Here is a 21,700-nt window from a genome sequence, read left to right on the forward strand (position 1 = left end):
AATTTAATATAAGTGTTGGATGTTGTAGTTGCGTTTAAACTGAATAGTAACACAATTACGGCAAGTTAAGGAATACCCAGGCGAATAATGATCTTAGGATACGTCGCTGAAGTCGCTTGCAGAGCTTCTATTGATGCGAAGAGCTCAAAGTTCCTGTTCCAACTGTTCGTCAAGTCGAACTAGGACTTTATTAGAACCGCTAAATTTAACGACCGTATTCATAACGCGGAATTAATCCTTTCTCGTTTTGTATCTAACGTTTGAAGTATCTGTATATCTCGTATAAGGAACGCTGACTAAATAATAATATCGCGAGAAAAAATGATACCCGAAGAGATGGAGGCAAATGATTCGGGAGAAATTTACTTATCGTCTTCCTTCCGCAACAGTTTATTTAAAGCATACAAACGGTACAAACTTTACTTGCTCTGTCGCTTTGAGTACAAATTAAATTTGGTCGCTCAATTACCGTGCTCAATTATACGAGAAGGAGAGTTAGAGATTGGGAGTGAGAGATGTAAAAAGATAAAAAAAATATGTATTTCCGAAACTACCGAGGAAATCGAGCGGAGGAAATCGAGTCCAAGATTTTTCTCGAGAATTCGAAATTCGCCGATTCCATTCACGCGTCGTTGTGCTCATTTATGTGATTGCTTTTGCAAATTTCCTTTCTTCTGCTATTTTCTTCCGGTGTCGCTTCAAATGAATGCAACATTCATCGAAGCGATGCGAAAAACGATCGCACAACAAATCACAAAAAAATCGGTGACAGATCTATGTGTGTTTCCGGAAATAGAAACGAAAACATTCAAATGGCATTTCTGAAAAATTTTGACGATAGAAAGAAATTGGTTTAAAGTACAAAAAAAAAAAAAAAAAATTTCAAATGTTTTTTATTTGGTTAATTTTGCAGGTCTACATTTTTATATATATCATCGATTCTAACCAGAATAAAAAAAAAGAAAAAAGTAAAGTAAATTAAAATTTAAAAAACTTGCTTTTGGATTTCATTTTTTTTTCATAGCTAAAATTCAGCTTTGCATAAAAATTGGTAAAGACAAGTAATGAGTTTTATTATGAATTTTTAATGCCAATAGAGACATATTAAATTAAACGCGAATCAATCAGCCGCTAATCATTCATCGTGCGATAAAAATAAGCAATCAGTGCCATTTTTGTGACAATGGATTTTGTTCGTGCCAAAAATTATTTCTGCAAATATTTTGCTAAAAGTATAATTTTATTAAAAGTATTAAGAGAGCGGGCGATACATTTGTTTCCAGACGATGAGAGTTATTTCACAGACAATAGAAAGAAAATTATGCCGAAAAGTCTTATAAGATTCACGTGCGATTTTTCTGATGTAGACACAAGTGTAGATAAAACACTAAATTAATAACTTCTCTAATGAAACAAGCTATAATCATATTTCACTCTTGATTTATCGATAAATTTGTTAAAATATTTTTGCAGAATATTTCTATAGAAAGTTAAATTGGAAAATTCTCTAATTCACGATATTCATCTTTGCATATTTTTCCCGAGATAATATGTCATAAATGATAGAAGATTATATTATAATAATTCATTTCCCAAGATATTGAAATATTTCTTTATGTCTTATCTCACATTTCCTAATTTTTCTACCTTTTATTATTATTTTTATTAAATGTTAGTTATATATGTATTTCAGATAAAAAAGTCACACTGATGCGAATATTCCAAGTTATCGAAACCTGACTCCAGAGATATTCATCAGACTCTCGTAGACGTCGACTCCGAACGTCCAAATACACGACGTAATTTGCATTGCCTGCATATAATATTTATTTTTACTCGCTCATCATTAACAATAAAATTAATAAACGCGAATATTATGGAGCGCGTGTCCGTTCGGCAAAAAAGGGCAAAAAAGAGTTGGTGAATTTTTTTCCGACCTCTAGAGATCAACGTCAGTCGACAAAGTCGATCAAAATACTTGAACCCGGTGATTCTCGCGGTCGCAAACGACGATGTTGCCCGTGGAGGTGACGGCGACGCCCTCGAGGCCCTTGAACTCGCCGTCCCCGCTGCCCCAGCAGCCGTAAGACTTGAGGAAGGCACCGTCCGGACTGAAGATCTGTATGCGATTGTTACCTGAGTCGGCGACGACGATGTAGCCCTGATCGTCCACGGCGACGCCCCGCGGGAACTTGAACTGACCGTCGTCCGAGCCCTCGGAGCCGAAGGACGTCAACACGCGGCCGTTCACGTCGAATATCTGAACGCGGTGATTGTTGCCATCGCTAACAATCACCCGATTTGTGTTGCTCACCGCGATGTAATGCGGGTGCTCCAGTTGGCCGCGTCCACCACCGCAGGAGCCGAATTTGCCCACGAAGGTGCCGTCCGATTGAAATACCTGCCAACAGGTAAATACTAGTATTATATACAGTATAAATACGTTTTCAATCCTTCTATCAATGAATGGGTACTTGGGTACCCAAACTTTAAATGTTAAAAATGTGTCGAAACTTTTCTCCGTTTGAAATAAAATACATAGGGCCCTTTTTGTTCGGAAACTTCTTAAAATATAATGAGAAAAATTGCTCAGCAGCTACTATAAAGAAATTGTCGCAGTGCAATGTGTCGAAAACACGCAGTTGGTACCCGAGTACTCATTGATGGAAAGATGAAAAATTATATATTGATTGCAAAATAGAAGAATTGAAACGCAACGACGTACATACATATATTTTATCAGATACTTCACACGGTCTGTAAAACACACTGTCGATAGCAAAAAAACAAATTGCCACTAAAAATACAGCGAAAAAAAATTCCACTAAAAATTAAAAAAAAAGTCAACGTGTTCGATCCTCCATTCCCGAGAGAGTCAAGCGATTAATCGAGCTATTCGTCGAGAATTGATTAATTAAGAACAGAACAAATTGAAAAAGCTCTAATATATAAATTCAGATATGAAAAGATGCAACCAAATTATTTTTACTAATTAATAATCTGAAGCTGGTTCAAAGGAAGGAGCGAAACGTCCAAAACAAATATAGGGGAATTAAAAAATAAGTGTGTTGCACCTAATACCAGGCTCTTACTAGCCTTTATCATCCCTAATAAAAAGAACCTAATAAATATAATAAAATAAAAATAATAAAAAATAAAATAAAAAATACGTAACAAATAAATTTGTAATTAATAAGAGGGGCGCACCTGTACGCGATGATTCTCCTTGTCGCATACGTAAATGAATCCGAGGGCGTCGGTGGTGATGCCCCAGGGATAATTGAACCGGCCGTCGGCGGTGCCCTGGGAGCCGAAGGCTCGCAGGAAACGGCCGGACGGATCGAGCACCTGGATCCTGTGGTTGTAGCGGTCCGCGATGATGTACTGCCCGATCCTGTTTACGGCCACCCCGGCGAGGCAATCGAATTCACCCTCGCCGCTGCCGTACGTTCCGAACTCCTTCATGAAGTTTCCATTACCGTCGAATACCTACGATAGCACCCGAACGATACAGGCACGCCGTTTATATCGACCCCGTATACCGATATTAAAATCGGCCATTTCGCGGCCAACCGTAATATAACGCGTTCCTGGGAGAGAGAGGAGTTTTCCCTCCGTTCTCTCCTGTTGGGCGTTGCAATCGAGGTCGGCTTATTTATGATCCTCGGTACGCCGATACGTATATATACGAAATGTCCATGAAATTTTAAAGCCTCCATACTTCCGCTTTACGGGCATATACGAGTTAACTATTACGTCGCTTCGAGGACGACGCAATTGATTTATCGGATCTGGTATTGTTCTTGTCAGTAGAGTTAGTTTGTGTCTCTCTGATATCTTCGAGAGATTGTGCGACAGAACGCAACGCAGTTTTAAAAGTTTCTTACAATTAACAATATAACTCTTTTTCTAATAAAAATTTTCAAATAAACAAAAAAGATTTTAATAAAGTAGAACAACACAAGCACTACGCGCGCGCCATTCCTAGATTTTATATAAAAAAGAATTATTAATAATTTTATATAAAGTTTGTTTAAATTTGATTAATATTTTTTGACAGAAATCAGCTGATTAAAGCGTTAATTTGTTAATTAAATTTTAAAATAAAAATATGTTATAAAAATTAAACTAATAATGTTATAAATAATACGTTATAATACTTTAAACTCGAATAATATTTTTTGACAGAAATCAGCTGATAACTGTCAACAAATATTAATCGAGTTTAAGAAATTATAACATATTATTTAAAACATATTATTTTAATTTTTATAACATTCTTATTTTAAAAATTAATTAGCAAATTAACCCTTTAATCAGCTGATAACTGTTAAAAATATTAGTAAGATGTTAATTTGATAATTAAATTTTAAAATAAATATATAATTATAAAATTAAAATAATATAATATGTATTAAATAATATGTTATAATTCCTTAAACTCGATTAATATTTTTGACAGTTATCAGCTGATATCTGTCAAAAAATATTAATCGCAGATAAGGCATTATAACATTATTATTTACAACCACTGACGGATCCTGGGGGGGGGGGGTTAAAACCCCCCCTTGCAAATTAAAAGAAACAGTTTCGCTGAATTTGTTTAAAAAGTATAAATAAAGAAAAACAAACATTAAATAGCTATCGACGTCAGGATCCGCTAGTGTATATATATAAGTATAAGATACACTGTAAATTATATTCATTACGCATTCAAGGAGTTAAGTATAGATTAAGTCAGACATACGACGAAATGATGAGATAATTTCATTGCACGAAAATAATTAGGTGAAATTCTTTATATCTATATAATATATGTAATATATATTATATCTATATAATATATATTACATCTATATAATATATATTACATTTATATATTATATATTATATCTATATAATATATATTATATAGATATAAAGAATTTCGCCTAATTATTTTCGTACAACAAAATTATCTCATCATTTCGTCCTATGTCTGACTTAATCTAAACTTAACTCCTTGAATGCGTAATGAGTATAATTTACAGTGTATCTTATAGATACATATTGTATATATTATATATAGTATATAAAGAATTTCGCCTAATTATTTTCGTGCATGAAATTATCTCATCATTTCATCCTATGTCTGACTTAATCTATACTTAACTCCTTGAATACGTAATGAGTATAATTTACAGTGTATCTTATACTTTTATAGATATATATATATTATATATATATATATATATAAAAGTATAAGATACACTGGAAATTATACTCATTACGCATTCAAGGAGTTAAGTGAAGATTAAGTCAGACATACGACGAAATGATGAGATAATTTCGTTGCACGAAAATAATTAGGCCAAATTCTTTATATCTATATAATATATACAATATGTATGTATAAGATACACTGGAAATTATACTCATTACGCATTTTAAAATTTAAAATTTTAAAATTTAATTAGCAAATTAATACTTTCTTAATATTTTTTGACAAAAATCAGCTGATTAAAACGTTAATTTGCTAATTAAATTTTAAAATAATATGTTAAAAAAAAAAATAATATGTTTTAAATAAAGTATGTTACAATTCTTTAAATTATATACTCATATTATATTATTTACAACATATTATTATTATTAAAATAATATTTTGTAAATAATATAATATGTTATAAAACTTTATCTGCGATTAATATTTTTTGACAGAAATCAGCTGATAACTGTCAAAAATATTAATCGACTTTAAAGTATTATAACATATAATTGTCTGGTTTAGATTCAAATGTAATTAAATTCGCCAACCAGTTTAAAGAGATTCGATAAAGAGAGTGGTTTATTCGAACACGATGATTGGAGCTGTCAGTAGTTAGTTTGTATCTCTCTAATATCTTCGAGAGAGATTGCGACAGAACACAAAGCAGTTTTTAAAAGTTCTTACAATTAACAATATTATTTTTTTAATAAAAATTTTCAAATAAATAAAAAAAAATTTCAAATAATTATTAATTAAATCGTATTACGTAAAAGATTTTTTACAATTGTCTCGCTTGGATTCAAATAATTAAAATACATTTTAGTAAATAATAAAAAAAAGAGATTTTCAAATAATTATTGATTTAATCATACGGGAGAGATTTCACAATTGTCTCGATTGGATGCAAATAATTAAAATAGATTTTAGTAAATTAAAAAAAAAAGATTTTCAAGTAATTATTAATTAATTATTGATCTAATCATACTGGAGAGATTTTTTTACAATTGTCTCGCTTGAATTGAAACGTAATCGAATTCGCGGACCAGATTCGATAAAGAGTGACTTACTTGAACACGATGATTGGAGCTGTCGGCCACGACGATGGAGTTGTCCGGTCCGACTGCGAGGCCTCTCGGCCAGGTAAAGCATCCGGCTTCGCTCCCCCGCATCCCGAACTTAAACAGCTGCCGCCGCTTCAGCAAGTAATGACTCCTCCGACCATTGCTGGAATCGATCGACGGGGGCGGTCAATAAAGCAATCTTCTCGCGATCGTAAATCACTCCGGGGGAGGGAAATTTCGCGGTCACGTGGTCAATCGTGCGGTTACGCGCGAGCATTAATGCGATAAGGGGTAGTAATTCTTCATTCGAGACTCCTCTATCGAAGGCTCTCCTATCGCTGTCGAGGAAAAAAGTTCGCTCGTGGAGAGGAAGAGGCAAACTCGAATATAGTGCTCTCTCTGTGTATATCTTCATTGCGCGTCGACTGTTTCTTAAAAGAATGTTTTTTCGCAAATCCACTTTTCGAGAGAGAACGCGATGTTCCACTCGGGCGGAAACAGCGGTAGATCTTCGAGAATTATAGCCACGCAAGAGTCTCCGGAGCGCGCGCCTGTAACGCAACGAGGATAACGAGGATAAAGTGTTTTGTGATTGCGATAGAGCCGGCGACGTTCAGCGGAGATGCTCTTCTCTCTCTCCTGTCCGAGGTATATTTAGAAAGTTGCAAGTTTTCCTTTAACGATCATAGTACGCGTCGCGTCCTCTTACGAAACTCTCTTCTACGGAAACTTGTTACGTTCTCGAACAACGTCGTGCGCGAGAAAAATGTATATGCGCCGGCCGTATACTCATTTTCTAAGTAAATAAAGAATTTCGAGAGCAAAGTTCAAGCGTTCGTCCACCAATTTTTTCTCATTAAGAAAACATTTACGAAAAAAAATTAAAATGTCGAAGACTCACCTAGTGGAGGAACCTGCTGCCGCGGGTGTAACGGGAGCTGCTGTAGGGGACGTGGGGGAGCCTGACGGGTTTTTTTGATCGTCGTCAGAAGATTCGAAGGATGTTTGCCCGGCGTGCCTCAGAGGTAAACCCAACGAGAGCCTTCTCGAGGCCGCGCTGGAGCTGTGAAAATTATTTGAAGGGAAGTTAGAACGGAAGATCAATTATACATACAGGTAATAATTGAACTATCATTTTAAATAATGTCTTTCACGTCATAATTGATGACAACAGCGCTTCATATCGCGCTCTCGTGCTAATCCGGCGCGTTTGATGCGTAATAAATATATGATACTGTATTCAGTATTATACCTATAGATCAATTCTAATGCGCGTTTAATGTTCAGAATCATCCCGTGTACCAACGATGCGATTAAAGCTTATCGTTACCATAACATGATCGTGCTATCCGCGATTTATATTCATTATGGAAAGTAGACAATAAATTAATATAAATTCTCTACGTGAACAGACATTCTCTCTGATATTCTCTTATTTATGAAACGATAGATTTATTCTGATATAAATTCGAAAAATTAAGTCTCTCTCTCTGTTTTTCTCTGATCTGAGAAATCAGTCACAATTTGAGCCTCACCTGGACGAGGGTATCGTGGAGGACGAGGAGGGCGGTTCCTTGTCCTTGGTGGTGCGATTGCCGTACTTGTTCTTCAGGTACCTGGCCCAGGAGCTCAGAGCCGCGCCGTCCTTTTCGGTGCCCGGGCGATCGCGTTCCGGGCTCGGTTCCCTCGACTTCAGGGCGTGAGTGCTGCGGCTACGCGCCAGTTCGGAGCCGGCGCCGTATTTGGCTGCCAGGTAGGCGTTTGGCGACTGGGTCGTCGGCGACGGCGGTTCCTCGTCCAGGTCGAGATCATCGCCGCCGAAGTTGTGCGAGCTCCTGGAACGAGCGAGACGCTGCCGGCGCTCCTTCAGGGCCGCGTAGCGGGATCTCGCCGACAAGGGCGAGTCGACCTCCGCGTCCGCCTCCCTTTCGCGTTCTCGCTCACGTTCGCGTTCGCGTTCGCGTTCCCGTTCTCGTTCCCGTTCCCGTTCGCGAGACGCCGTCATCGCAGCCTGGCTCCTGCTCTTGTTCAGAAATCTAAAACATCAACGAGATGGTGCGCTCAATTCGTCTGTATATAGAGATTTTATATCTTCTACTTTAATACTGCGAGCTGGAATTATTTCACTCTTGCAAAAGTAATTGTTATATTTTTATCACACAGTGTAACGATTTTAGGATCTTGTAAATATATATATACTACACAACACAAGCCCGAGCTACGCGCGCGCCATTCCTCAATTTTATATAAAGAAGAATGATATTTTTATATAAAGTTTGTTTAAATTTGATTAATATTTTTTTTTATAGAAATCAGTTGATAGCGTTAATTTGCTAATTAAATTTTAAAATAAACATATGTTATAAAAATTTAACTAATGTTATAAATAATATGTTATAATACTTTAAACTTTAAACTCGAATATTATTTTTTGACAGAAATCAGCTGATAACTGTCAAAAATATTAATCGAGTTTAAAGTACTATAACATTTTATTTAAAACATATTAAAAATAATTGATGACAATTTTCAGGAAAAAATATCGAATTTAAAACTTATTATAATTATTTTCTTTCCTGAAAAAATAATTAATAAAAATTTTCTGAAAATATCTAATTTAAAAATTATTATAATTATTTTCTTGAATATCTTATAAGCATCTATAATGTAGAAGATTACTCTGCGATGCAAAATTATTTCTGCAAGAGTGAAATAATTCAACGCGTATGCATTCAACAATTACATTGACAAGTGACAAATAATTAAATATACAATGAGATAATTAAGCAACGCGATGAAAAAGCAATGTAATCTGATCTCATCTTTTTTTTTTTTGCGTTATGTAATTGCTAAATGATATATAGACTGTTTAGACGGAGAGAAGCGTAAAATGAGCACGTTGTTAATTAAGTAAGAAAGTTAAAACAACTATTAAGTTTTATCCTTCGTACTAATAACATAACATCTTCTAAAGAATATATTTGTTAATGCGTCTTTACATAAATGTTCGAATCACCGAAACATCCCTCGAATTTTCGCAATGATTAACGATTCAAACGACTAGGCATTCGCGTTTCCAGTTTCTTCATATTTTCCAGTGATCAATCTCAACAATAATACCGACGAGCTCAAGCGCGCTCGGCCTTTCTTTCCCTTTATCTTCTGGTACCGTAATTGTTCAAGTTAAATTCGAGTAGATTTCGGGTAATCGCACACCCTTGGAACATTGGAGAGTTTCGACCCCGACGACATACGCGCGGAAAGGCGATACCTATTGTAAACGAGCAGTATCTCTGCGGTCGTATTTTCGAGAGAGACTCGCATCGGGCTATTTCGGTGCACATGCGTGCCGCGAACGCAAACTTGTGCAAGGGAGTGCACGGACTCAATATCGTGCAACCAAAATACTTCTCGACGCACAATACGTATACATCTGTAACGCGCTCCATTTTGAAAAAGAAAAAAAAAAAGATTCGAATCGCGTCTTCGAAATAAGGATGACCGGCTTCGTTTTGTATATGTGTATATGTGTATATGTGTGTATATCGCGTCAATTAAAAATATATTCATCGACATCACTTGATTCTTAGAAAGATACTCGACACTTTTGGAGGAGATAATTCTTCCTCGAAGATATATTCTTATGGATATTTATTAGGACATTTTTTTAGAGTTAAAAGTGCGCCGCATCGATTATACTTGTATTATATAATATAAAATTTTTTATTCCGTGCAGTGCGCCAGAAGTCCGAGAAAAAGGCTATTTATGCGATGGTGAAGCGCGTATATTACGTTTAAAAAGGTACAATAATACTAGCGTGCCGTAAATTGCATACGTTAATGAGTCGGGGAGGGAACAGAGTAACGAGGTTAAGGAGCTAACTGCTTTTCATATACACGACGGTAGACTTTGTGTCGGTATTACTGTCTCGTTTATAGGATTAAGCTTACGAGGGCGAGATTTGCATTTGATTGCCCGCGAATCTATTCGCTGTCCGCATTATATATATATATATATATATATATATATATATATATATATATATATATATATATATATACATATATACAAAGTTCTCGCGTCTCGTGAGCTATTGTACGGAAAGTTATGTCGGGTGGGATCTCCACGTATGAGATATTTTTATATCACGTTAGTTTCTCCCATAAGCAGTCATAAGACTTGGATGTATCTCGCGGTTTTAATAACGCATACAAACGACGAATAATAAAGGCACACATATGACAATACTTTGGCGATGGTATTAAATAAAGCTTCTGTGCTGCTTTTCGTCGCGAATCGATGAAAGTTATTAGAGACAAATGTAGAAAATGATTATTGTTATACGTAAAAAATCATTTCGATATTATACATCAATTCAATGAGATAAGCAACGAGATCAGTAATTTAGTTAATTTCGTGCATTAATTGCTAATCTAATCTGTGTGGTCTGTACACTTGCCGGAAGCGCGTTCATCGTCAGTGGAAGATGTCGTTTATATATATTATACTTATCGGATTGTTGCAGGGTTTTCTTTTCTTTTTTTATTTTTGGCTTTGAAATTTGAAAAAAGGAAACCTATGCTTACGAAACGGCCACTGATCTAATTCGATTCCAGCTCCATGGATGAGCGCAATCATCGACGGCCACCGATGCGCCGTACATTTTATCACAGATTCGTGAGACATCCTGTATACATGAGTATGATGAATATGCAGATAAGGGTTTTACTGTGATTCGCAAGTATGTCATGCACATCATTCTCATAAGTATTTTTAATATTAAGAAGCAAGGGGTGAGGAGGAAGAGGGAAGAGCTGTTATTCGTTATCAGACGATCAGAAAATTTGAGAGAGATATTAATTAAATAGTTATAGTAGCAGTATATTGCATAGGTAAATAATGTTTCTTTTAACTTTAATTGAATTCAATTTCTCTAGACTCGATGTTCTAGATTGTATCGCAGATATGATAACAACTCTGCATTGTTGATTAATCACAATTAACTGGGGAAATGTAAATTCCTCTCTCTTGTATTTTATATTGTAATTAACATCCCGCAGGGGAAAGTTAGTATTCCGGGAGGAAGGAGGAAAGGGGGGAGGGAGGGGGGAGAGGGTGCGCGGACGATGTGGATGAAATTTTCGGATTGCGTCAAACAATGTTTGTGTAGGTTTGCTCGAATTTGAGAAAGTTCATGAATGTCCGCAAACTGCGGCATAAACATAGTTTATCGCGCGCGCCCGGTTTGTATGACTTTACACTGAACCCCCCCCAACTAAGTTCGTATTTCGTCGTATTAGGTCGGGTCCCAGTGCATCGGTAGAACCGACGTGTCGCGAAGTAAGAAGTTTCCAGTTTACGAAACTGGTAGATCAGATTGCAGGCGTGGATCGATGGTTCTACATTTCCCCCTTTCCCTTCTCCTTCTCTCTTTGCTCCCCAAACGGCTACGTGGAAGCTGCGAAGTTTCGACACTACCGATTTGTTGTAGCAGCTAACTAAGTGCGCAACTTGCTAAGAATACTGCGTAAAGTTATGAAGTAGTCCACTTTCGGCCGCGAGTACTATTTACAGTAGAACACTGGAGAAACAATAAAATTAATTAATTTAGAAAAGGCTTTGATATATAAATATTATTTCATATTTTGTAATAAAATTAATAAAATAATAAAATTAATTCTCAGTCAAATTAAATTTCGATTATTATCGCGGTTGTTATGTGAAAATAAAATAAAATAAATTTATAAAATATATTAACAAATATGTAATTATAATAATAGTAATTATATTTATTAATTATTATGGATATTGAATACAGAGTTGTTGGATATTTCGATTTTCACAGCGCGTTATCATTTGCAAAGTATGAATTGCACGATTAGAAACGAATTAATCACACAGGTTATCACGAATTATTTCCTATAAAATGCTCTTAACTCGTTGCGAATTTTTGGGAGATTTTATTTGGGTATTCCAATTGGTTACCCAGAAGCATAAATTCTCTGTTTCGTATCGTACCTACTTGTAGTCGCGCGCAATCCAGTATTCTACCACTTGTGAACACTTCTGACTTTCTTCTCGAGATAGCATTTCAGTGTGTGTGTATCTTGAGATGTGCAAAGGAGATTTTGATATCATAAACTTGTAATGCCACATAATATCGCGAAAACTTGTATCTTAAACGCTTTGAAGAAGTATAAAAGAACCTGCTTGTAGACTATGTCTGCTTTTCGCAACTTGAATGAACAAGAGATTTTCGCAACTTATTCGGAATGAATGTTTAAAAGTGATTTTTGTATCTAATCCAACATCTTTTACACTCGTTTGTTATCTTATTAACAAACGTAAAACACAAAAAATTAAAAATACTAAAGTATAAGATTTTATATCATAAAAAATAAATATAATTATAAATATTTACTTACGTCAAAGAATATGATTAACCGGGCATATAATAAATTAATGTTGTACGCACAGACGTGATATAACTTAACAATAGAAAAAATTCAAAATGCATCATGCGATTTAAGTGCTCGTAAAAATGATTGAAAAACATTTCGATGATTCCGCTCGAAAGATTTTCGAAACGGACGACAAAATTTAGACAGCCGCCTCCATCGATCGATCATCGACCGATGTCCACCGACCAATGATGGTATTATAAACGTACAAACAATTTGTTAGTGCAATAAATAAATATGCATTTTGTTCTCGTACATGTCGTATCCCGCTCGATAGTATTCCAATGATAATAATACAAGTGTGGATAAGGATATTGTGAATGAGAAATCAGGGAATTTAGACTGCAAGAACCTCTCGGGACGGAGAAAATGACGGAAAACATGAAATGACGGAAAGAAATGGGTAGAAGAAATATTACGAGGAAAAATTTGTGAGCACAGGCGGGAACCGACATTTTGTCCTTGTTATTATTCTGATACTGAGGACGGTTGAGAGGGAAATAAATAATACGAGTTATCACAAAGAAATGCAGTTTATTTACCACACCAACAAACTGTGACGCAAAGCCTTCTCGCTAAGGAGAGAGTACAAAAACTTATTATAGATACGCGCGACGCGAACGCGGAGACGGCCACGTGGTGACAGTTTGTCACGTGGGGCCGCCGCCGACGTTTGACGCTATCATTTCTTTGGGGACGGTTTTAAAGCGTGAATTGAAGCGCGAATTGCGAAGTCTGCCTCGCTACTTGATACAATGTCTGTATACATATGTATACAGAGAGAATTTTCTTTTAGAATTTACCCCGAAAATCGTGGTAATCGTGGGATAATATTGTATGAAAAGAATTTCATTGATTAATATTTATCACATTAAAAAAATTATATTATAATATCTATCACAATAAAATATAAAATATGTTTTTGATTAATTTTACTAAAGGTATAGTAAAATTTACTAAAAGTATGATAAAATTAATCAAACATATTTTTAAAATTCATTCCATACCATATTGTCCCACGATTACCATGATTTTCAGAGTAAATTCTAAGAGAAAATTCTCTCTGTATACTATATATATATATATATAAAATACAACCGCGAAGCTATATACTTGAGCAATGATGCGGATTATGTATCGCGGATCGACAAAAATGTAGGAACAATGGCGCTCGGCCGTACATACGATTATCACAAAGTATAAAATGCAAGTTTATATGCAATTGTAAATGGATTCGTTTTCTATGTTCATGAACGTTCTCTAATGATGGTGGCTTTTATCCGGTATTCGGAGAACGCGAGTTTCGAGCAGCAGTCCTGTTTTTTGACAAGTGAAAATATATATCTTCCTCATTATATCTTATAATTTTTCCCAAATTCTGTGTTATATTTATTCTTGATTCCCCAATTGATTCACTATGCCCTTTGATTCCGAGATACTTAATTTCCGAAAATTAATTTGAATCTGATTGGAGTTAAGTGAATATTAAGCACAATTCGAGCATGTAATGATATTTTTAATAATATATAATGGCACTGATTAGTAAGATCTTTAAATTATTTCCTCTTTCTGTCACAAATCAAGCGCGCTATCATCGAAGGGTTAAACAACAATTTAAAAAGCTATAATTATGTTTCACAGGAGTTAAGCGTTTTGCAGCGTTATAATTTATATATTAGATGTCTCACGTGGATAAAACTCTAATATTTCGGATATTTTCATTAATCATAGCATTGAAACTAATAATATTTCAATTGGAGATTAAAATCCTCTTTCGTAAACAAGATAAAACTATCAAGTACCCCTTCAGGGGAGGAAACTGCTGCATCGTCACTCGCGACAAGAGAGTCTCGTCAGTTTCTATGTATCTGCATATATGTGTGAGTGTGTGTGAGTGGATAGGTGTGTATAAACTCTCGTGTAAGGTCCACGGTCTCTTATTATCACCGTCGACAACCGACAACCGAGCGATATGAAGCTCGCCGGAGGAACGAAAGAAGAAACTTGTGTACGTGTCTGTGTACGTCAAAGAAGGACGTCAAAAAAAAAAAAAGGAGAGCCCGATTTGAGGAGATTACAGGAGCAGGTTCGTTAGAACGGTGTAACACAGTACGGACACACAGAAGACGGTGGTTACCATTTGCACCGGTATACTGACATTGGCACCAACGGGCGGCGCTCTTTCCTCCCGCTCGCCCTTCGATCGGGTAGCGTTCGCGAGTAAGTTTGCACCGCCGTTCTCAATGTTAGTTTTCGTTACGAGGTCGGTCGTTTGGGAACGAATCGTGCTCCTCCGCGCGCTGCGCTCCCCTACACGGTCGTCATCGTCGTCGTCGTCGTCAAGTATCACCCACCCGTTCTCGTCGATGCCGCCCGCGATGCTATCCTCGATCCCACTCGAAGCTTCGCTTCGCCCCCTCGTCCCTTCGACTTCATCTCGATCGTAGTAGGGGACTTGGATCCCAGGAGAGGTTGCTCGCTCGGACTCGCTCTCGGACTCATCGGAGACCAGCCATCCGTTCTTACCCAGACCGCTCTGCCTGTACACGTGGCTTCTGGACGTCGGATCCTCGGAAGCTCGTGGTTCGCTCGAGGGAATCATCTGGTCGATCGCGGTGCTTGAGGAATCCTCGAGATTGGCCGATATCTCGTCGTGTTTCCGCTCGGCGAGTCTCGGAATGGCTTTTTCAGCACGAGTAGTCCCAGCGTACTCCTCAATCTCGGTCTTTTCGACGCGATCGTCTGTGAAGCCAAAGCCCGACGGGATCGCGGACACCGTTTGCAGGTCCTGCTGTAGATCCTCCGTGATCACCCAGCCATTGTCGTCGAACATCTCCTCGATACTCCTCTCGTCGATAATCGAGGCGCTTCGGCGCTTTAAGTCCCTCTCGTGACGGTCGTCGGGTGTCGTGCTGCCTTCGCCTCTGCTTGAACTAACACTCAACACTGTAGTCTCCTCGTCGTTCCCGGAAGTCGAGGAACCTTCCTTCTCCTCGCTAACCTCGCTGCCTTTATCGCCGGACTCGGTCTTCTTTTCATCTTCTTTTTCTTCTTCTTTCTTCTCTTTCTTTACATTGCAATTCTCATCCCGAGACTCGTCGTCTTCAACCTCCTCTTCGTCGTCCTCCTTGGACTCGCTTCCTGAATCAGTCTTTGAATCTTCGCTGTCGTCGGACAAGGTTCGCCCGCTGATGGAACTCGAACATTCGGAGACAGTTTGGGACTCTTTGGACCTCGATCGACCTCTGCGCTCGTCGATCATCTCTATAGGTCGGTTCGTAAGCTCCGACGTGCGTTGTTGTTCGCCGACAGCATCGACGTCCTCCACGACGATCCGAACGAAAGCTGAAGAAGCGTCCTCGGGTCTTTCACGCTTTCCGAACACGACGCGTCTTCTCGTCTCGGAGTCATCATCATCATCATCGACCGCGAGAAGAATAGATCCGTCCCGTTCGCGATCGGCAGCTGCCAACGAGATCTCATCGTTCCCGGAACGACCTTCCACTAACGTGGCCGCGTCTTCGGAAGCCACGCTCGCTACTCGATTATTGTCTTCGCGGCCACCCTCGAGAAGAGAATTACTCTCGGGTTCGCTAATCGCGACATGGGAGGAGGTGGATGAGGTGGTCGATTTGTCGGTGTCCGTAATAATGTCCGTTCGTGACGAGCGAGTGTTCGTCGTCGCCCGTGTCATCGGCGGTTTAAATGCGTCCCCGTCGGCGTCGGCGTTAAAAGTGACGTAATCCGCGATAGTCGTAGCCGCGATTACTTTATTATCGTCCTCGACGCGACCGGCCGGATACCTTGTCACGTCGGTACTTGTACCGTCCGCGCTAAACGCCCTAAAACGATTACGGTCGTGGGGGTTACTGGAATTAGAAGTGGCCTCATCGTGAGCAGTCGTTTGAGCTACGTGCGCTACGAACCTGCTGGTGTAGCCGCCCGGCGTCGTCGACGTCGTCGTCATCGCGGCCCCGCCGCCGCTCGGTGCCGTCATCGTCGTCGTCGTCGTCGTCACGGATTGCGCGGGGCTCCCCCTCGGCGACGAATACCTACGAGACACGAGGTGATACTTCGATCGGAACTTTATTCTCTTTCCTTTTTTTGGAGGGGGGAAGGAGATGTTCTTTGTCTACTACTACTACTACTTTTGTAAGGGGGGTGCGCTGGCCTGATTGCGTCCTCGAGAACTTATCGGGCAACGTGGCACCGAGAGAGCCCGATAATCTTTCCCTCATCACGTGATTGTGGTCACGTTATTTCGACCGTTACCGGCGATGCTTGGCTTATCGCGCGTCTACCATTAGTATTGAAGCGCGAGATCGTACGATATTAATAAGTTTCGCTACTCTAATATTTGAACTCTTTCACTTTTCAGAAGTTATCCAATTCGATTTTCACTTATCGTGTTTTGCAGAAATATTTTATGTGAATAAACCGGAACTTGCAATAATATTTAATCACCCATGTAGCTAAACTAAAATCCAAGTCTTTCAACTCCTCATTAAAATGTTGAAGCATAATACTTTGGCCGATTAATTAATTAATTATTCGACAAGAATAAAGATCAATCGATTTTCTGAAGTTATCCAATTCGATTTTCAGTTATCATATTTTACAGAAATATTTTATGTAAATGAACCGGAAATCGCACTAATACACAATTATTTATTAATCATTCATGTAGCTAAATTAAAACCCGAATCTTTCAGCTCCCCGTTAAAATGTTGAATAATTAATTAATAAATTAAGTAACTGATAAAAATAAAGATTGATCGCTTTTCTGAAGTCATCCAATTCGATTTTCATATTTTACAGAAATATTTTATGTGAATAAACTGAAAATCGCAATAATACACAATTTTATTAATCATCTGTAATTGAATTAAAATCCGAGTCTATCAACATCTCGTTAAAATGTTGAATAATTAATTAGCCAATAAAAATAAAGATTGATCAATTTTCTAAAGTTATCCAATTCGATTTACAGTTGTTATATTTTACAGAAATATTTTATGTAAACTAAAAATCGCAATTATTAATCATCCATGTAGCTAAATTAAAACCCGAGTTTTTCAACTCCTCGTTAAAATGTTAAAGCGAAATACGTTGGCTGAATAATTAATTAATTAGTCGACAAAGATAAAGATCGCTCGATCGATTCCTCGATTGAGAGGCGACTGTAGTAGGATTTTTATTACGCGCCTCTCAAGCGCTGAGAGGCGCGTGCTCGCGGCCGAATTTCCGCGCCCTACTGTATTGCGATTCATCGCCAGGTTGAGCGGTTAATCAGTTTCCGCAGCGGTACGTGAAAAGTTTCTGATAGCAGCGAGCGCGATGGTGAACGAGACACGTGATTCTTTTACAAAGGCCGGAGGGAGTCGCCAGACCGGGCACGAGGAGCACTTACGGGGTCTCTCTCTCCCTTTCTCTTTCTCTCTCCCGGTTCTCTCTCGATCGTTTCCCGTTTTCCTTAGGCCATAGTTTCAAGCGAGGAGATTGCGAATGACGTGGGGTTTGGGGTGGCTCACTTCGGAATTCAGCGCGAGCGAGTGCGGCCGCGCATTCGATATGCTCTCGAATGGCGACGAGGAAGAGAACGTTTTGGCGGAAGAGATGCGTGTATGTGCGGTGCTTCCGCGCACGTAACGAGCGCAAATAAACACGGAAACACGCGAACGAAAGCTCCTCGCGATAGCTCTCTCGTATAGCGAGTGCGCGAAAATTCGCTGACCGGATTCTTGATCGATTGGTCCTTCGACGGTTGAGAGAGTCGCGAGATGATCAGAAAGATAAAATATAGAGGCTTGAGAAGAGATGCGTTGCATGGAGAAACAAGAAGATAAAAAGCAGAGAAAGAAAGAGAATTGGAATTTATTTTCTCAATTTCATTGGAAAAAGAAAATTCATAGATATTTAATTATGATATTTTAATTATGGCGAATCTTTTTAATTTGTATTTATAACAAAAATAATTTTTAATATTATTCTGTCTTTATATTTTATATTCTCAACTTTATCCATGCTTTTTACGATTCTTATCGTAAATAATTTTTCTCCAAATTCGACAGTCGTCAACTGATATGGTTAAATTTTTCTAATTACTATATGATGTCAATTCGAATCCAATACATTATGTCAATATAATTTGAAAAGCAATTCTATTCGATGAAGAGAAAGATGCATATTAAATGTTAATTCTGTTAAATTGCAGACAATCTCTGAAATATTCTCGCTGGAAACCAAAGTTAATCTCCCCATATCAGTTGAAAGTCGAGTCTCTCGTTCATCTCTCGTCGACAGATTCACAATTTTAGGAAACTGTTGATTCACAATTTTAGAAAAAATGATGGTACTTGCCTGACGGAAGGTGAATCCTCTTTGCTTCCCCTTCTGGCTTCGGCACTTCGTGCGAGCAGAGGCCCGATATCGGTCCGTGCCATGGCGGATTCACTTCTTTGACGATCCTGAGACGCGGCGGAAGTGACGGACGGAGCGGCGTTGGACGGATGAACGTCCGTTTCCGACTCTTCATCGGTCTCCGACTCCGTCTCTTCGGAGGTGCTGCTCGTCTCCTCGTCCTCATCCTCCTCTTCGTCCTTTTTCTTCGCTGCAGGCGGTTCTTCTCGTGGGGTCTGAATCGGCGGTGGCGGAGCTGCACGATTACCTGCAAAAAAAAAAAAAAAAAAACGGGAAAATTTAATATTAGACATGAATTCCATTCTCAACACGATCTTTATCTTAAGTCCTAGCTTGTGGCGCAAAAGAGATTAAAAAATTTGCGATAAATATACATATATTTTTTCAATGCTTTATGTAGTTAGGACGAGTGGCATAAATGTATCAATATCTTTCAAGAATTTTTAATATATATATATGTATATATTAATATAATTAATATATATATATTTTTTCTCTCTTACATCTGTTTAAAATTATTATAAATTTCCTAGGAGAACCGTATATAACTTCGATGTAAGGAAATATCGTAACGTCTAGCTGAGGAAACAAGAGTCACGGAAACGATGAGAGACAAGCGGTGTGGAGGACTTGTCGCATGATGCATGAGAATGCGCGCGTTTGTGCAATCTGAGATACACAGTGTGCAGAAGGAGAGAGCGTCCTTCCTCCTCTCCGTCTCTCGCGCTTTTGCGATTGACGGAAACGCGATCAAAAAAGCGAATATATTGATTATACATCGATTGTCGGAAACGGCAACGCGCGCGAATATCGTCACCACCGTCCGTCCGCGTGTCTCGCCGATGGCGAGACACGTCGCCTCCCTCCGTCTCGACTTAACACGCGGGTGGGTTTGATGTGACGTCCGAACGCCGGGACGTGACGTCGGAAAAGCGAGGCGACAACAGCGTTAACTGAGAACGCCGAATGGGTAATGCAATTACCGTGCCTGTGCCGTCCAATCCGTCCTGTTCTCAAATCTCCAAGTATCGCTCTCTCGCGCGAGTCAGCCCCCTCGAGCCAGCCGGCATCCGGTGAATTGTAACATTGTAACGCGGTTGTAGCACAACACGCTGCTGCTGCACGTCTACTGCATTTTACGCAATACGCCCTTTGCATACGGGATTTAGGGCGAGCGTAGTGGACATTTGCGATCGAACGCGAAACATGCCCTTTACGTCAGACGCAATCGTTAATTTATTCGTCAATTCCGTCAAGTGTCCACTCGTGTATATTTCTTTCAAAGAATAATTTATCGTAAAAGAGAATCTATCTGGAGAACGCGTTTAATTCATTGAATGAAATCATCAACGAACTAATTAAATGATGTTGGAGAGCAACAATTTTTAAAAAAATATTATACCATTATTATATAAATTAATTAAATTTAATCTCGCGCGTTTTTTAAGTTTGGTACGTTTTTGAAATACGAGAAGGTTCTCCCTGCGCTTTAAATTAAGTCATCGAAAATAGAGGTAAGAAAACGCAATTTGTGCATTCATGCATTCAATTTTCACGCTTGGCAGAGATGCTGAGAAACACAATAGAGGCGCTAGGCAGGTGCTCGGTGTGCCAAGCAGAGCAGAGAACGTGCTTTCGTGATTCTCTTCGTATAAACAATAGATAATAGACGCACAATCTGGAAAATTGGGACGTGCAGCGGATAGAGCGGCTTCTAGCTGCTATAAAAGGGGGCTGAGTATTCAATTACTACACTGATTGCATTATTCCTTCTAATTTTTCCGGAGAGAAATTTTCGAGAAAAAAGCCATGCAGTATAAGCGATTCTTATCGCGTTAAATTAATTAATATAATATTTAATTAATTAAATTAAACAACAAATTATCCCTTTAATTATAACATTGTCGCGTATAAGTGAGATTTTTTCTGTCAAATAAAATAGAAGGTATTTGCTCCACACGAAGGAGCTAATTTATATAAGCTTTAAGCTACGCGTCATGTTTCTTAAAAAAAAATTATTAACAATACCTGCGCCTAAAAAACGGCTCTGAAAGGGCGCTCTCGGCACCGGGGCGGCGGTGTTGGACGGCTCCCTGGTGGTCGGGGAGGTGACAGCCGGCACCGACGGGGTGTTGGTCGACGTGTTGGTCGGCGGGGTCCTCGACAGGTACTTGTGCTTCATCTCCTCGGCCGTGAACGTCGTGCCCGTGTTGCGTATCCCCGATCCCGCCGAACTCTCGGAGCCGGTGCTGGAGTCGGACGAGGCGCTTCTGGCCGCGGGCGGAGCGTGAGTTTCCGCCGAAGTTCTCCTGTTCGAGGAGGAGAGAGAGAGAGAGAAAGGGCAACAATATTACAAACAAGCATGTTAATAACGGAGAATGGAGAACTCGTCCGAGTTACTTGTTTGCGCCGTAACAACGTCACGGTATGAACTCGTCGCTTTAAATCCGATATAACGCAAGTGCTGCTACTATATAGAGAGAGCTGGCTGCAAATCTCGCGGTTACCG

At 38.7% G+C, this 21,700-nt stretch overlaps 1 protein-coding gene across 8 annotated transcripts in view; it reads right to left on the bottom strand.

The window, feature by feature from the left end:
* Positions 1 to 374: 374 nt before the first annotated feature.
* Tn (tripartite motif containing protein thin) overlaps positions 375 to 21,700 on the bottom strand; it is a 120,519-nt gene continuing 99,193 nt past the window's right edge. For 7 of the 8 annotated variants that reach the window (XM_083058441.1, XM_083058434.1, XM_083058435.1 and 4 more), the window contains 10 exons: positions 21,220 to 21,500; positions 19,132 to 19,438; positions 16,698 to 16,823; positions 14,930 to 16,613; positions 10,897 to 10,997; positions 7,845 to 8,345; positions 7,211 to 7,372; positions 6,316 to 6,472; positions 3,208 to 3,489; positions 375 to 2,401 (listed from right to left, as the gene is read on the bottom strand). In XM_083058441.1, the coding sequence (XP_082914567.1) occupies positions 1,970 to 2,401; positions 3,208 to 3,489; positions 6,316 to 6,472; positions 7,211 to 7,372; positions 7,845 to 8,345; positions 10,897 to 10,997; positions 14,930 to 16,613; positions 16,698 to 16,823; positions 19,132 to 19,438; positions 21,220 to 21,500 (4,033 nt within the window). In that variant the 3' untranslated portion in view covers positions 375 to 1,969. The remainder of the gene's footprint in view (positions 2,402 to 3,207; positions 3,490 to 6,315; positions 6,473 to 7,210; positions 7,373 to 7,844; positions 8,346 to 10,896; positions 10,998 to 14,929; positions 16,614 to 16,697; positions 16,824 to 19,131; positions 19,439 to 21,219; positions 21,501 to 21,700) is intronic. The other variant, XM_083058442.1, reaches the window with a different exon arrangement.

This window comes from Prenolepis imparis, unplaced genomic scaffold (assembly GCF_030444845.1).
Source record: "Prenolepis imparis isolate NDT839.2.m4 unplaced genomic scaffold, iyPreImpa1.0 SCAF_2, whole genome shotgun sequence".
In the NCBI taxonomy this organism is placed as follows: Eukaryota; Metazoa; Arthropoda; class Insecta; order Hymenoptera; family Formicidae; genus Prenolepis; species Prenolepis imparis.